General features: G+C 48.4%; 2 protein-coding genes across 4 annotated transcripts in view; one reads left to right on the top strand and one right to left on the bottom strand.

Annotated features, from left to right (window-relative positions):
* The window catches only part of DNAJC7 (DnaJ heat shock protein family (Hsp40) member C7), a 29,768-nt gene extending 20,715 nt beyond the window's left edge, over positions 1 to 9,053 (bottom strand). Inside the window, exons 1-2 of one of the 3 annotated variants that reach the window (XM_026512823.4) lie at positions 8,772 to 8,896; positions 364 to 402 (exon numbers count right to left, since the gene is read on the bottom strand). In XM_026512823.4, the coding sequence (XP_026368608.1) occupies positions 364 to 402; positions 8,772 to 8,848 (116 nt within the window). In that variant the 5' untranslated portion in view covers positions 8,849 to 8,896. Of the gene's footprint in view, positions 1 to 203; positions 403 to 8,771 lie in introns of all 3 variants that reach the window. The other 2 variants (XM_048224784.2, XM_026512824.4) reach the window with 2 other exon arrangements.
* Positions 9,054 to 11,566: 2,513 nt separating this feature from the next.
* NKIRAS2 (NFKB inhibitor interacting Ras like 2) lies at positions 11,567 to 15,724 on the top strand. The gene is made up of 4 exons (XM_026512822.4): positions 11,567 to 11,712; positions 12,705 to 12,812; positions 13,232 to 13,473; positions 14,062 to 15,724. Exons 2-4 carry the CDS (start codon positions 12,719 to 12,721, stop codon positions 14,299 to 14,301), a joined length of 576 nt encoding a protein of 191 aa, XP_026368607.1. The 5' UTR covers positions 11,567 to 11,712; positions 12,705 to 12,718; the 3' UTR covers positions 14,302 to 15,724.
* Positions 15,725 to 15,760: the final 36 nt, after the last annotated feature.

The following is a 15,760-nucleotide window of genomic DNA, read 5'->3' as shown; positions in this document are numbered from 1 at the left end:
GCTATTCCCACACAACTGCCTCATGAAAAGGACTTATTTTCATAGAAACATGGTTGATTAACAGCTGCCTAAACAATGGGCACTTAGTGCTTTTACGCTGAATGCTTATTTTTTGCCTCCAGGTCCAACTCCCAAAGTGGAGTCCCTCCTTCATTTGAACCTCCCCACCAAACACGCGACAAGCTTTAACCAATGGGCCTGACCCTGTGAGACCAGCCGAGGAAAAAGCGGATCTTTGGAATCCAGCATGGCAGCAGCAAGAACTGAACAAGGCTGCGTCAGGAACAATTCCAGGGTCAAATCCATTCAAGTCCTGCCCTGGGAGTCTGAGAAAGGGCTGAAGCTTGTTCAAGTTGCCCTTACAGCAAAGGGACTGAAGGATGAGATGTCAGAGGCGTGGGACTGGAAAAGAAGGAGAAGAGCTGGTTAACACCGGAATTGAGGGCAGTCTGGCGCTGGTATCTGTCACTCCACTCACCGCCAGGGTCAACTGATTTGATAACCAAGTGAGGTTACAACACGTACCTGCCAAAACACATCAGCACTGAGAAAGGAAGGACTGGAATTAATTAGGTCCACTTGGACCAACCAAAAAGAGGAAAGGAGTCCAAAAGGGACTAAATTACACTACGGGTTATTTTCTAGGGCTACAAAATAAAATTCAGACTAAACCCTGAAATATAATACCACATCAAAATATAGACATGGCCATGACTGACCTGCTGGAGCTATAAATAGCTACACTACGTCTCTAGTGCTTTTTCAGATTCTCAAAGGCATTCCTACGGAAGGTCTGGGCCTCTTGAAGGGTTATGACGATACTATCACAAGCCCTTCAACAGAGGAAGAGCCAGTGAGGTACCCAAGGCAGCCGCACACAGGCTGCCTAACTCTAACAGTCCCAGGTTTTTTCCCCACCAGACCCTGTTAACCAACGTCAAGGTTTTTAGATTAAAAATAATTTATCTAGTTTCCCATCCAATCTCTAAGCAGAATAAGCTTTACCCCTGACTCTCCAGGAGATGCTGGGAAAGACTCTACCCTCCACCAAACCAGTCCTTTTAACAGTGAGCAACAAACTCCTGTGAAAAGAGCTACTGAAAGATTTTCAAAGACTTCTATCCTCTTTGGAGGTCTGGGGGAGGGTCCACCACAACAGGATCAGTGCTGGAGGGCCTGGGCGGCCTTCCCTCCGACAGATACAGGTAAGGAGACTACATTCCACTCTTGGTCTGCTTTGCTATTTTAAAATGTATTTATTTTTTGGAAATAACTTCATCAATCAGAAAACTGCAACCGGACACCTGCTCTTCTACATTACACGTTAAAGATCTGTGTATCCTCTGATCACACAGTTACACTCTCTCTCCCCCAACGCAGCACTCATTCATCACGGATGCTCATTACTCCAACGAACAGTGCCAAGGGAATCATTTGGTATCACACAGGTCTTAGCAGGGCTCAGCATCATGTGATCAATTCAGACAACTTGGGCTGATGATCACCAGTCAACTCTGCACATTTACAGCTCAGCTAAATTAAACATACATCAGAACACCACAGTTCACGTTGCGACGTGACCCAAATTAGATGCCCTATAAAAATCTCCATTTTCTCTCTAAATACTTCCAAGTTGAATGGTAAAGCAAGATCTTCGCCTTAAGCCAACCAGTCTATCTCTTAGCAATGAAAGGGAATTTTATTCTGAGCTTTCATTAATGCAGGATTCACTGGGTGGCAAGTTTTTTGTGTTTTTTTTTTTAAGATTTTATTTATTTATTTGAGAGAGAGACAGCCAGCGAGAGACGGAACACAAACAGGGGGAGTGGGAGAGGAAGAAGCAGGCTCCCAGTGGAGGAGCCCGATGCGGGGCTCGATCCCAGAACCCCCTGAGCCGAAGGCAGACGCTTTATGACTGAGCCACCCAGGCGCCCCCTGGGTGGCAGTTTTTAAAACGCCCTCAATATGACTGAGTTCTCTTTGGAAATGCTTCACATTTCATGTATTTGTGAATTATTAAATAGGAATGAGATGCTTCAGTAATCGTACAGTATCAGTTTAAGATTTAGTTTATCTGTGCATAAAAATAAAGGCTAGTGGGTGCCTGGGTGGCTCAGTCAGTTAAGTGTCTGCCTTTGGCTCAAGTCATGGTCCCAGGGTCCTGGGATGGAGCCACTGCACTGAGTTCCCTGCTCTGTGGGGGAGCCTGCTTCTCCCTCTCCCTCTGCCTGCTGCTCCCCACTGCTTGTGCTATCAAATAAGTAAATTTAAAAAAAAAAAGAAAGAAAAAAGAAAAAGACTAGCACAGTTCACTATTCCATAACATTTGCAACCTAGGAAATGTGGATTAGATTTTTGTATGACAAAAACATACCTGACTGCTTTTACTTATTTCAAGTATTTGGGTAGAGTAATATATTTTTCATAAAGTTCAGCTCTTCTAATAGCCATTAATAATATTTTAAATCAAAAGAGATGGAGAAGCTTGAATGAGAGCTTCTTTTTTCTTCTTTTTGTGCATTTTCTTGATGTATTCGGCTACTCCTGATGTGGAAGAAAAATCTAACTGCTAAAAATACAACTCAGGGGGCGCCTGGGTGGCACAGTGGTTGAGCATCTGCCTTCAGCTCAGGGCGTGATCCCCGCGTTGTGGGATCGAGCCCCACATCAGGCTCCTCTGCTATGAGCCTGCTTCTTCCTCTCCCACTCCCCCTGCTTGTGTTCCCTCTCTCGCTAGCTGTCTCTATCTCTGTCTAATAAATAAATAAAATCTTTAAAAAAATAAAATAAAAAAAATAAAAATACAACTCAGGACAAGATGATTTCTTTTGTTAGAGCAAAGGAGTGTTTCAGGGCCTCTGCTTCTGGAGACTACTTTACTGGCAGGAAGAATCTCGGAAGAAGATACCTATTAACAATAAAAATTTATACTGCCCCTGAGTCAAATATCCTTTATGCATTCTTACTATACTTACTACTTCCAAAATGTCGCCTTCACTCTATGACTGGTGCACCCATTTCTTTTATTCAGCCAAGTTTACTAGTTGTCTGTTGATCTAGAAACATCCTCCACCCTTTAGAATTTACGGGATCTTGGCCAGTCTCAGAGTAAATTCCTCCCTCCTTCCCACAGTCCAAGACCTCTTGTCCCCAAAGGCATGTCACAGGGCCTGTTTCATGTTGTACTCCCTCTGGCCTCCATGAGAGAATGAAGTCAAAGAAGCCTGGGAGCCTTTTATTCCATCTTACGAAATGCATACTACTCGTTCTTTTCTAACTAGTCTAGGGAAGAAATGACAAGTTTTATACAGGTAGGTGGAGCAACTCCACGGATTTAGTGCTTGCTGAATGCAAGGTGCCACATGCTGGGTGTGAATAAAGGCTTCATAACGGTCCAAAGAAAACAGACAGAGGGCTCTCCAACTGCTACCGGGTGATAAAAGTGGGCTACCCAGTTTCCTTTACCCAATTTGCTTTAGAATAAACAGCTTCTGCTTTCACTTTAAAGCACAATTAAAATACCCACCCTTCTCCCAAAAAGAGGGGAGGAGATGAAGATGAAGAAAACTCATTAATGTACCAGTTCAAACTGTTCTCTTTCTGGACATTCGGGGGGTGGGGGGGGGAGCCTCAACAGGGGCAGAGCTAGAAAGGACCATGTGGAGTCACAGATACAGTCTACACAACACAGTAGCACTCTCTACTGCTCGAGTAGGGAAGGACACCAGGCAACACACTGGAGTTGGCGATGTCATATTCAGTGGGGGGGGAAGCAACCAACTCATCACTCGACCCAGACAGAAATCCTATTATTGCACACACAAAGATATTCACACAAAACAGGTGACTCAACCACGATAAATTTATGCTAGTTCCTTAAATGGGAGGTGTCACGATCTGTGGCATTGGTATACCTAAGCTTTACTCCAGGGGAAAGGAGACCCAACCATAAAGCTGATTCTGAGAAACAAGCTTCTCAGAAGCCACTCTGAGGACATAAGTCACTGGCCTTTTAGCAACAGCCAGAGGCTTGCTTTCATAACATACCCCAAAACCCACCATTTTCTATCCCTTAGTTCCCCATTCTGTGACATCTCCTACTACCCTCGTCGGGACATTAGCACCCACAAAAATCTAGAACTAAGGAACTATAATTAAGAAAAAGGCTGCTTTCTGAGTTTTTTGGGGAGGTGGGGGTGGAGGTGGGAACCAGAGTGGGGAGTCTAGACTGTCAACTGGTATGTGGCTTCTAAAGTTCTTACAAAAATAAAGTTCTCTTGGGTTCCTTACTTTAACAGGTGGTTGACTATCAGAGCAAACTGCCAGAGTAAGAACTCTCAGGATAGAAACTCCCCAAGTATTAGAGAAAATGTTGCTTGCCTCACACACCCTCCCCAAAAACCTAGTAACAAAATCAGAAGAGATGGTTAACACTTTGCTTATCTGACAATCTGGCCTCCCCACAAAAACTTTAAGTCCTACGACAATAGATTAGGGGTCAGAATTAGACTCTGAAAGTCAAATACTCCTCTTCATATTTTCATTCTCTAAAGTCTCAACCACTCATACCCCTGCCGATGGTGGATAAAACACAGGAACTGCTATTCTGATTTAGATGGGGAAGAAAAACTATTGTCAATCCAATAAAATGAACAGATAGTGGGATAACTTGTGTCATGAATCCTGCTCTTACTGCTGAAATTCAGACAGTTTAAAAGAATACCTGGAACGACCTCTAAGTAACTTCCACATCACTCAGCACTGGAGAAAAGGGACCAAACATTAGTGGAGTAAGGGAGAAATGGGCTCTCAGAGGGACTGTGCATCAGACCACAAGGCACCTAGGCAGCCGCTGACCATTGTTCTCCAATCTTCTAAAGTCCTAGAGAAGAAAAGCAAAGGCAAGTGCCCAGTACTCAGCTTTTAAAAACTTTTAAAATAGTAGCTTCAATGACTACACTAATTCCTGATTGGCCGGAATGTTCAATAAGCCTGGGTTTTAAGCCAATCAGATTTCTGGTCGTTGGGAATGGACTAGACACTAGAGCAACTGCCATTCAACTTGGCTCAATTTGGTTTCTGGTTCTGGTTAGTATGTGGACCTGAATTAAAGCAGCAAGGACAGAGAGACCCTTCCTCTGTACCTTAAGTCCAGTTATAATTATTTAAAAGATTTTTAAGTAATCTCTACACCCAACGTGGGGCTTGAACTCACAACCCCAAGATCAAGGGTGTATGCTCTATCGACGGAGCCAGCCAGGCACCCCTGATTTAACAATCTTGCTACTTGCTAATATCAGGTTCAATTAATCAAGTAACTAACCAAATTCAATCCTGGTGTTCAGGATTCTGTATTCCTAGCTTTATCCTTAACCATGACTTATTTGTCCCATCTCCCATTTCTTCACCTCTGACCCCACACTTCAACTATATCAAAATGAAAATGAAGGCTGAAAGCAGTGTTTTCACTGATGTGAATTTAAGGTCAAAGATAATATCCCATTCAGCTTGTGGGCTTACTGAAATGTCTAGCTGCCTATCCTGGAACTTCAAGAGAAAGTTTAGAGAGACAAATACCTAAGAATTTAAAACAGAGGAAGAAGAGCTGGGGAAGGCATCCGCACAAGCTCTTCCGGTTATGGCCATGAACTTCAAAATGTCCCAGGAAGTTGTAGTAAATCAACAGCAACGGCAGCAGACCCTGAGATATGGATTCAGGGTTCGGTGCTTCCCACCACCGATATGAATAGAGAAACAAAAAGCAAACTCTACAGAGTTTACTACACCTGGATACTGAGAAAGGATCTAGTGTTCTTGCTTGAGTCCCCCGTGAAAACAGATACAGAGATCATCAGATCAAGGAATCAGATAAGGATGTTCTACTTCCTAAACCTACGCTTCCATTGGTTCCTTTAGGCCCTATTGTTCAGTCACACCGGATACATGCTGAGACACAGAAGTGTTTCCTCTATTGATGAGGAACTCGAAATCCTTCGATTTTACCATAATAAAGACTACCTACAGACACTTCCCCACCCCAGGAAAGGTGACCAGAGAGCCTTCGCTGGAGACAGGTATTCACATATCAGATACAGCAATCAGCAACTTCCCAGGAAAGTGAGGCCTGAAATTAAATTAAATTAAATTAGCTGAATTGTAAAACCTCTGAAATTTAGCTCTCTGGCTCCCCAAGCAGCTTTTTCTGTTCTGGTGGGCAAAGAGAAATAAACAATCTTCACGTTCAGAACCCTGATCTATTTTGGAGTGCCAACTAATACATCTTTTATTTTAGCCTCTCAGCTGCTATGGGGGAAAAAGAACTTTGTCAGAGTGACAGGCAAAAAAAAAAAAAAAGTCCATTCTTTTCTCTTTAGAGACACTAAAGCTAATGAAATAAAACATGCAGCCATTTAAAATGCTGCAACCATGAGGCCCCGCGTCTTGAAAGCTCTTCTCACTTTGCCCCCCCACCCCCGTGGGACTGTAACAATTTAGTAGCAGCAGCATGCCCTTGAGCCAAGACGCAAGGAAGGAAGGACTCCTTGCTGGACTTCACAAAAACAACCCAAGAGACCCATTAACTCCCATGTCCCCAAGTGAACTGGTAGTAGGACTGTAACAAAAGACACAAACTTGGCCAAATGACTAAAGGGCATCTGAAGGGATGTCCCTATCCCTGCCCTCTGCTATGGCTACACAGGATTACAGAATACATGAAAAATGTAAAACCACCTTCCTCCAAAACTTCTACATCATCACCGCATTTTCAGCATTGGAAAACCATACATAAACAAGGTTTTTTTCTTACTAACAGAGCCCAGCGTTTACTCTCCTAAGGATGACTTATACGGCAGAAAGTCAAACTGATTTTGTTTATTTCACTATATTTTCCTTTTGATTTGCTCACATAAGTGATATATCAGTATCTGTTTTATTTTAACTAAAAGAGATCTATATAAATATGTATTACGTATAAGTCTATTTAGCAACGATGTATTTTTTCACAGTTAAATTTACAGTATTTTTTCTCAGCGGTAGATAAAACAACTGTGCATTTTACAATCAATGACATCTTAAATTCCACGAAATAAGGCAGTTAACCCAAGCCAACACCCCTCCCTCCTCATTCTGCTGCACTGCTACCAAATATTATGTTTTTGTGTCATGTGGTCATGTTACAGCATCACCTATTTTGCATTTTTTAATATATCTTCAGGTTCATTTACTATAATTTTATGAGGCCGTGTTTCTTTGTTTGTTTAAAGAAGGACCTGCTATAGATAGAGGGCTTTGAAGTAAAACCCCAATTAGGGACAAACTAAGCGGGAGAGGGTTTTTTCAAATTACTACATAGAGCCCAAGTCCCTATTTATGGCACACACAAAAAAACCCCACTGAACGCTTTACAATACCAAGTAAATCCTTGTAATTAATATAAGCTCTGTCTGTTTGGGGTTAGGGGTGTGGGAGGTGTGTTTCCCATCTTGCAGTTCCTTAATGATGCTTAATCCCAAATACCTGAGAAGCACTAGGTATGTGAAAACTCAAAACTAAGAACAGTGACTAGACTCTGGTGTCCTGCCGTCTCTATTATTCCGGGTACTCACTACACACTTTGTCAAGCCTCTCTGTTCTCAACAGATCTTGGGACACAGGCTGCAGTGAACTACCCTGAAGCTTGATAGCTATTCATTCTGCCATAGTGAGTACCTCCTGTATTTCTAACTTGGATAGTAAAAAAAATTCTCAGAATCCTGGTTTCAGATCTCATGAAAGGCAGACTGAAGCCATACAGGGTTTAGAACAAAGATATGAAAGATGAGGGAAGGAGACTGAGGGAACTGTAGCCAATTAATCTGCAGTTGATAAGGAAAGCGCTCCGGGCTTCCAGAACTTTTTCCTTAATTCTCCTTCAGGATTAGCACAAGTATGACTACCCACAACTGTGTTCCAACCCACTTCCAATAACCTGCCTTAGCTGTAGCCAGAATCCAGAGTGTTCTCGAAAACCACTCACTCAGCAGCTCCCTTGGCTAGTCCAGACTGGCAATCTCGAGCCACTGCGGCCGCCCAACAGTGCCAACAGCGCCCAAGCAGCTGCCTTCCTCTCTGCTTAACTTAAGAAAGAACAGTACTGGGAAGAATGAGGATCTTCCTCCGGAAGGACGGAGGGGCAGGAGTTTGACGTGTAGAGCATGAGACAGGGCCCTCACTCTTCCTTCTTTCTCCCTCATCTCCGACTTCTGGGGTACGGAGAAGGGGCGCCAGGTCAACAATGGAGACACACTCGGACCCAGGCTAGTGGTCACTGGGGGTACGTTACTGAGCAACGGGGGTGAGGAGAACAGGGGGCAAGGAGAACAAGGGCTTTGTAGATGCAAAGTGCTGATAGACAACAATGCATAGAAGTTAACAAGAGAAGGGGGGGACGGGGGCGATGTCGTTATCGTCGTTATCGTCGCCGCGCAGCCTCCCCCACCCCACAACAGACCTCTGAAATCCCCTCAGAGACCCGGCCTCTACAATAAGAGCGACGTTCCTCCTGGCCGAAGAACGGAGGCTGTGCCTCCGCTTCCCAGCCAGGCGGAAGCAGGAGGGGAGGGCCGACCTCCGGGAGCGCCCCTTCAGGGGGTCTATCCGGACTTATATCAGTTGGGGGGGTCGCGGAGGGCGGGGCATCGCCTCAACAGGGGCTGCATCATGGCAGGGACGGGTTTCCCGGGGTCACGGAGCTGAAGCTCACCCCTTCCACTCCCCCACTACCCGGCTACCTCTTCGCTTCCTCGTCGTCGTGCAGCTCTGGCTCGGTCGCCGCCATTACCACATCGCACTCCGCGGCAGCCGCCATCTTACCGCCGGGACCAGAGAGGCGGGTGGGAGGCAGGCGGTGAAGAGCACTTCCGGCTGGAGCATCGAGCAGCTCAGCGGCGCTGCGCCCAGAGAGGCTCCCTCGGGCCCGTCTACCAGCGAGAGGCTCCTCTTGGGGCCAGAGCGGCCTCCCGCCCCCGGAGGTCCACGGTGGTCTCCGCGCCGGGGCGGGGGCCCAGGGACGGTTCCTGTGCGTAGGGGGCGCCACTTTATCCGCGGGTCCGAAGTGGGGGGTTACAAGAGGGTGACGCCTCTCTAGGCCTGAGTTGTCCTCAGTATGCTGAGAGCTTCGTTGCCATAGCAACTTCCAATCCTAGAGAGTCTCCAGTAAGGTTCAGGAGAGTCGAGTTGGGTCGAGGGCTCGATGACCCAGGACTCCGGAGGAAAAGATCCCCCACTACTACCTTCCCGACCTGTCCACAGCTTCCTCCCGGGAAAGGCAAGAAGACACTTTGAGCCCAGTTCCTCCAGCTTTCATCGGCCCTTGGAAGCCCTGCCCAACCAAGCCAGGAGAACGCAGGGCGTCTTCACCCCGCGCCTTTCATCCCCTCTGGATCTCCAAGCAGCAACTGGTTCATCACCCTAATGACGCTGATCCTTTTATGAGGCTGCTTTCATGTCAGCTGCCTGGGAGTGCCATCTCAGCATTAAGCCTAGGGAGGGTGGCACGGCGCCCCAGACCCTGCCCTAGAGTTTATAAGGCAGCTTGCAGGGTGAGGTCCCTGCTCCGTAGTGTCCCCAGTACTCTCACCCTTTATAGAAACACCCTGCTCAGCACGCTTGCCTTGCCGAATGCAGTCTGAACTGGGAACTCAGGGCAAGAACACAGCCCAATCATCTTTGTAGTAACTCGCTCACCCAAACCGATAGTATTTGTGGGTATGAATTAAACTGGAGTTTTCTGAGGTTAAATTGGGTGAGTTTGAGGTTAAAATTTTAGAGTTAAGGGCTCCTGGGTGGCTCAGTCGTTAAGCCTCTGTCTTCGGCTCAGGGCGTGATCCCAGAGCCCTGGGATTGAGCCCCGCATTGGGCTCCCTGCTCCGCTAGGAGCCTGCTTCCTCTCCCACTCCCCTGCTTGTGTTCCCTCTCTCACTGGCTGTCACGCTCTCTGTCAAATAAATAAAATCTTAAAAAAAAAATTTTTTTTTAGAGTTAAGAGGAACTAAAATAAGGGGGCAAGTGAATTTAAAAAGGCTGGACTCCTTTCCTCCATTCTTCCATTGTATGCTCCATTCTCAGTAGGCTTCTTGCAAGGTCCTGCCAATCACAGTGCTAAGGGAGCAGAAACCACACCCACCACTGGGTAGGGAAGGATGGGAGAGTCTCAGTGGGTGGGAAGAGAGAAGTCATTCATCCAGCCAATCATTCACTAGCCTCTCCAAAGTGCCTACTTTGTGCTAGGTTGGGAGGGCACAGACTCACAGACCACCTGCCCTGCCTGCTAATGGCTCGCTGTCTACCGTCTACTGCAGGAAGCTAACCTGTCTTTAGACTGTCTTCCCACTGTGTTCTTTGCATCTAAGCCAACTCATTTACTCTCATAGCTTTAATTTTAGCTGTAAATGACGCTGAACTCCGTTGATACCTCCAACCTAGACTTCTCAGTTGTGAGTTCTAGATCTCCATATCCAACTATCTACTGGATCACTTGGGTGTTTCACAAATCCTGGAGACATAACATATTTAAGTTGACCTTATCATTCTCTCCCCACTTTTCAACAAAAGAAAAAAACAAATGCAGTACTTGATTCTCTTTTCCTGAATTCCTTGTCAAATCGATTCACCATTCAACTGGTCACCAAATTAGAAGGATAGCAGACATCACAAACTCCCTCTTTCTCACTCCTGACTCCCAACTTATCACCAAGTCTTGATTCTCCTACCAAATGTCTTCTAAATCTCTCTCTGTTCCATCCCAATTCAGGCTCTTATCATTGTTATTCTTAAAACTTGGAATACTACCATAGTCTCCTAACTGGGTCCCCGTCTCATCTCTCTCCATTCTTTACTCTTCTGCCAATGACTTTCTTAAAAGCAAAAACTGATCATGTCACTTCATGGGCATAAAATCTATCAATGGCTTTCTACTGCTGTTAGGATACAGTTTGAACTCTTTGACCTACCACACAAGGTCTTTGATTATTTGCCTCCTTTCCACAATCAATATCACCCCAAATACTTGTAGTTCTAGAAAATGCCATGACTTTTGCCCGTTTCCTCCCACACCCTTCAAATCTCAAAACAGACATAACCTCCTTCAGGAAGTTATCCATGATGCCCGCTGTTCCTGAAGTGAAATGCCCTTTGCTGTGCTCCCATAGCACCGCGGTAAGACTTCTCACCGTGCTGTGCTGTAATTGTTGGTTTAGGTGTCCAGGTCCTCTGGACAGTGAGTTCTAACGAGCAGCTACCTTGTCTAATTCATCCATTTTTTCCTCAGCATGTGGTTTTGTACCTGGCACAGAGTAGGTGCTCAGAAGACATCTGACGAATAAACGACTGAATAAAAAAAGTGTTACTACGCTATGGTAGCCTTTAGAGAAAGAACATTTGGGCATCAGAGACACCAGCACCCCGCATCCAGAGAGCCTAGAACCGTGTGCTCAGGTGCACAGGCAGCCCAGCTCCTGTCATTCTCCCCGCCTGCCTCTGGGGGCGCTGCGTGTTCGGCTCCTGCTGGCCGCCGCCGGAATTGGTCATGCCGGACGGAAGCTGGGGGGCGGGGCCAGACGGAGCCTGGAAGGAACCGGGAGGAGAAGCAGAGAACTTGTGGCTGTGCTGCCCCTCCCCTGGTCCCGGCGCGGCTGGAGGGGCCCGGCCGGGGTGCTGCGAAGGCTCCGGGAGGTACGGAATTGGGAGGCCACCGCGTCCGGGCCGCCTTAGGTGGAGGGGCTCTGCCTCCGATTCCTTCTGGGCCTCCCCCCTCCGGGGGAAATCGGTGGTGGAAGCCCTCTGGCAGTCGTCTCTCTTAAGGGTATCCCTTACTTGCGGGCCCCGCAGGCGGGAGGAGGGGTCTGTATCAGGAGTTTACTTGAGAGGTCACTGTTTGGGACGCCTTTTGGGAGCACATCTGTATCTGCTCTCTGGGGCAATCTTGGTCTGGGGTTCCTTCCGGGAAGCCTGTGTTCGGGATGCCTTCGACGAGATCTCTGCCTGGGGTCTCTTCGGGGAAGGGGTTTCTGTGTCTGAGCCTCCTCATCCTGCTTTGTCAGTTCAAGGGCAAAACAGATTTTCTCCTTTCCGAAGCCCTTTCCCCTTAGATTCTTTCACTCTTTTCCTTGTTGTCTGATGTTCTTCGTCTTAGCCATGGACTTGACTGGGAATTAGAGGGAATTAATTCTTGTCCGGATAAATCACACACGAAAATAAAATACCCTCCTTATTTGCTCCATCTCCCGGTGAAGAGTAGCTTAGGACAGATCCACACAAAACAGCATTCCTGCTTATTTCTCCATGGAGTCCTGGTTCAGGACTGGAGGCTGGGCCAGAGCTCCTTCAGCAACTGGTCTTCCACATCTTGTGCACAGAAGGGAACCTGGGCAGTGGTTCCTTTAAACCAGAGACTCTCTTCCCCCTTTATGGCAACATTTACGGACAACCTGCCCTGAGCCAGTTACTGGTCCTGTACTGGTTATAATAAAGATGAATAAAGTATAGCTCACTGTCTAGTAGCCAACATAGACACATCATTCCAATACCCCAGACCCGAGCAGGGGACAGGCAGTGCTGAATCCCTGGGGCTGTGTATTCTGTCCAGAATCTGGGCTCTCAGTGACGGGGGGGTCTGCCCTCTGTTTTTTCATCCCATTTCACCCATTGTGCTTCTGTTTTTCAAGGTTGAAGGCTAAGCATGGGGAAGAGCTGCAAGGTGGTCGTGTGTGGCCAAGCATCTGTGGGCAAAACTTCAATCCTGGAGCAGCTTCTGTATGGGAACCATGTAGTAGGTGAGTGTTGTTGGGCGGGGGTGTGGTGGGAGAAGTTGAAAAATAAGTAGGATTTGATCACAACACGAAAAGGCTAAAAGCTGCTGGTGGTGGTGATTGTACCTCACAGAGTAAAATCTGCATAATGACCCCAACCCTAACATTGAAATTACGAGAGAGGAAACCCAATACTTGAGATAGGGAAGAAAAGCTCTCAAGTCACACTTTTGCTTAGCATGGGATTAGCATGAGATTAATATCTGTTCCTCCCACACCCAAGTCATCCAGTCCTCCCGGACTGTCAGTCCCTGGCCCTCTCTCCTCGGCCCCACATTCCTCTCTCTCTCTGGCTGGTAAGCCTGTTAGGATATACTCAGTCACTCATGTTTCCCATCTTCCTTCTCTCTATAAACAAGTTTTCTCTCTTCATTTCGTTCCAGGTTCTGAGATGATTGAGACCCAGGAAGACATCTACGTGGGCTCCATTGAGACCGACCGGGGGGTGCGGGAGCAGGTGCGTTTCTACGACACCCGGGGGCTCCGAGATGGGGCTGAACTGCCCCGGCACTGCTTCTCCTGCACTGACGGCTATGTCCTGGTCTACAGCACGGACAGCCGAGAGTCCTTTCAGCGGGTGGAGCTGCTCAAGAAGGAGATCGACAAATCCAAGGACAAGAAGGAGGTGTGTGTGTTGGGGGGGCACTGGTGATAAAAGGGATTGGGCCCTGGCATGGGGAGCCTGGCATGGCTCTGGAGCTGGAGTGGGAATGGAGGCCACTGAAGGCGGTCTTCCCCCTGGAGGCGGCCGTGTGTTGAGGCAGCTCAACCAGAGAGGCTTTTCTTTAGTTTCAGAGGTTACTGATCTAACTCTGGAAGCCCTCACCAGTCTTTCTTGATGATTGTTCCTTGTTCTTAGCTGTGAAGGCCCTTCTGTTCCCAAATCCCCCGGTAAACTGCAGGCATTTGGGGCTGCTCCCTCACGAGTTGCTTAGACAGACAGACTGATTGCTAGTAATGAGCAGGCGTAGGTGATACAGGGCTTGTAAGGGAACTCCCGGAGGGAGGGCCAGATGGAGGCCAGAATTTGAGCAGGGGAAGGAGACAAAGCGACCATCTTCCTCTCCCCATTGTTTCTAATATAGGAAGAGGTGAAACGTTAGCCGTTGAGACTTTCCCTTCTCTTAGGACTCCTAGGTAGGTGCCAGCCGTCACACCCAGGCCTGAGGTCCATGGCGCATCCTCAGGTCTCTGCTCTGTCCGTCTTCCCCAGGTCACCATCGTGGTCCTGGGCAACAAGTGTGACCTGCAGGAGCAGCGGCGTGTCGACCCCGACGTGGCTCAGCACTGGGCCAAGTCCGAGAAGGTGAAGCTCTGGGAGGTATCTGTGGCCGACCGCCGTTCTCTGCTGGAGCCCTTCATCTACCTGGCCAGCAAGATGACCCAGCCCCAGAGCAAGTCTGCTTTCCCCCTCAGCCGCAAGAACAAGGGCAGTGGCTCCTTGGATGGCTGAAGAGCTGCCGTCCCTTCTCCACCTTCCCAGCCTCACTCCAGCGTCTCGGGCTCTGCCAGATGTGTCCGGGGTGGGGTTAGGCAAGTTGTCCTTCCCAGGCCAGGCAGCTGGGCTGTCCCAGGCTCAGGTCACTTTCACTCCCTCTTGACTCTGGGAAGTGCAGATAATCTAGGCTAGTGCCCCCAAGTCCTCCCCCCACCTCCAGCTCTCATCATCCCCGCCCTGCTGTGACCGGGGGCAGTTGTGGGTCAGTGTGGCCGGGAAGCAGCGCTGCCATGCAGAAGTGCCCGGTCCAGGCTCTGGTTCCTGTCAAGGGTCCCCCTGCCTGTGGGTTTCCTGCCACTGACAGACACACGCACACGCTCACACAGTTAAACTTATGGCATCAGCCTGGACGCCGGAGAAAGGCGTCCGGGCCTCGCATATGTGCGTGTACACGTGTGCACTCGTGCATGTGTGTGCCTGCTGGTGTCCAGCTCTGACACCCTGATCTTGTGTCCTCTCCTTGGCTGGAGGAAGCCAGCCTCCTGGGAAGTGTAATTATCCGCTTTCACTCTCCCCTCCAGTTGTTCTGCTTCCTCTTCTGGCTCAGGGAGCACACGGCCCTTGTTGGCTGAGATGGGTGGCATGATGGCCGGGCTTTACCAGCTGGCTTTGGGAACCTGCAAAGCTTTCCCCTCTCTGGGTTTCAGTTTTCTCATCTGTAAGGTGATGGGAGTTGCTTAGGTGATCTTCTGGACCCTCTCCAGCCCTCAGATTTTATCATGCCTGTGGCTTCGGGCTGGCTGTTACTGTGCCCTTTGGCTTCTCCCTCCTTCAAGGTGCTATGCCCCCTGGCCCTGGAGGCTGAGACACTGCTCCCCCCCAACCACCAGGGGGCGGGAGTGCACTGTCCGCTCTAGTCGCCAGAGTGGCCGCCCAGTGCCCAATCAGCGGACCTCACACCGATGGGGCCTGGTCTTCACCCCTTCCTGTGGTTGTTTTCAGCTAATAGCTGGACTTCTATTTATAAATTACTTGTGTTTCTCTGCCTGCTGCCATGGTGAAGGCTGGACAAGGTGCTCCTCTCGCCCTTTCTTACCTCAGATGCCTGAACAGAACAAGGCAAACCAGTAGCAGCTTCTCAGGAGCTGACAGATCTGTCGGGACTCGGAAGGATGGTTACACTTTCAACATGCTGTAAAGCGCGCTTGTCACCCACCACTTCCCGTGTCCACTTCATGCTTCTAATGTGCACACCCATCACAGATGAGACGCTAGAGCCAGGTGACCTCTAGTACCTGCCCCTTCTCCCCGAGATGGGAGAGGTGAGCAGGACAGGCCGCCCAGCACTGGGTGAGTCGAATTAGGGCATATACAGGCTCGGGCTTGAATTCATTTATTGATGCGTTGGACACAATAAAACCACAACTGTTATCAAAAAGTTTCCCTCCCCTCCCCCCTTCTTGTCCTCCCACTG

This window comes from Ursus arctos, unplaced genomic scaffold (genome assembly GCF_023065955.2).
Source record: "Ursus arctos isolate Adak ecotype North America unplaced genomic scaffold, UrsArc2.0 scaffold_24, whole genome shotgun sequence".
In the NCBI taxonomy this organism is placed as follows: Eukaryota; Metazoa; Chordata; class Mammalia; order Carnivora; family Ursidae; genus Ursus; species Ursus arctos.
The sequence above is the reverse complement of the archived record's forward strand: the minus strand, read 5'-3'. Positions and strand labels throughout refer to the sequence as shown.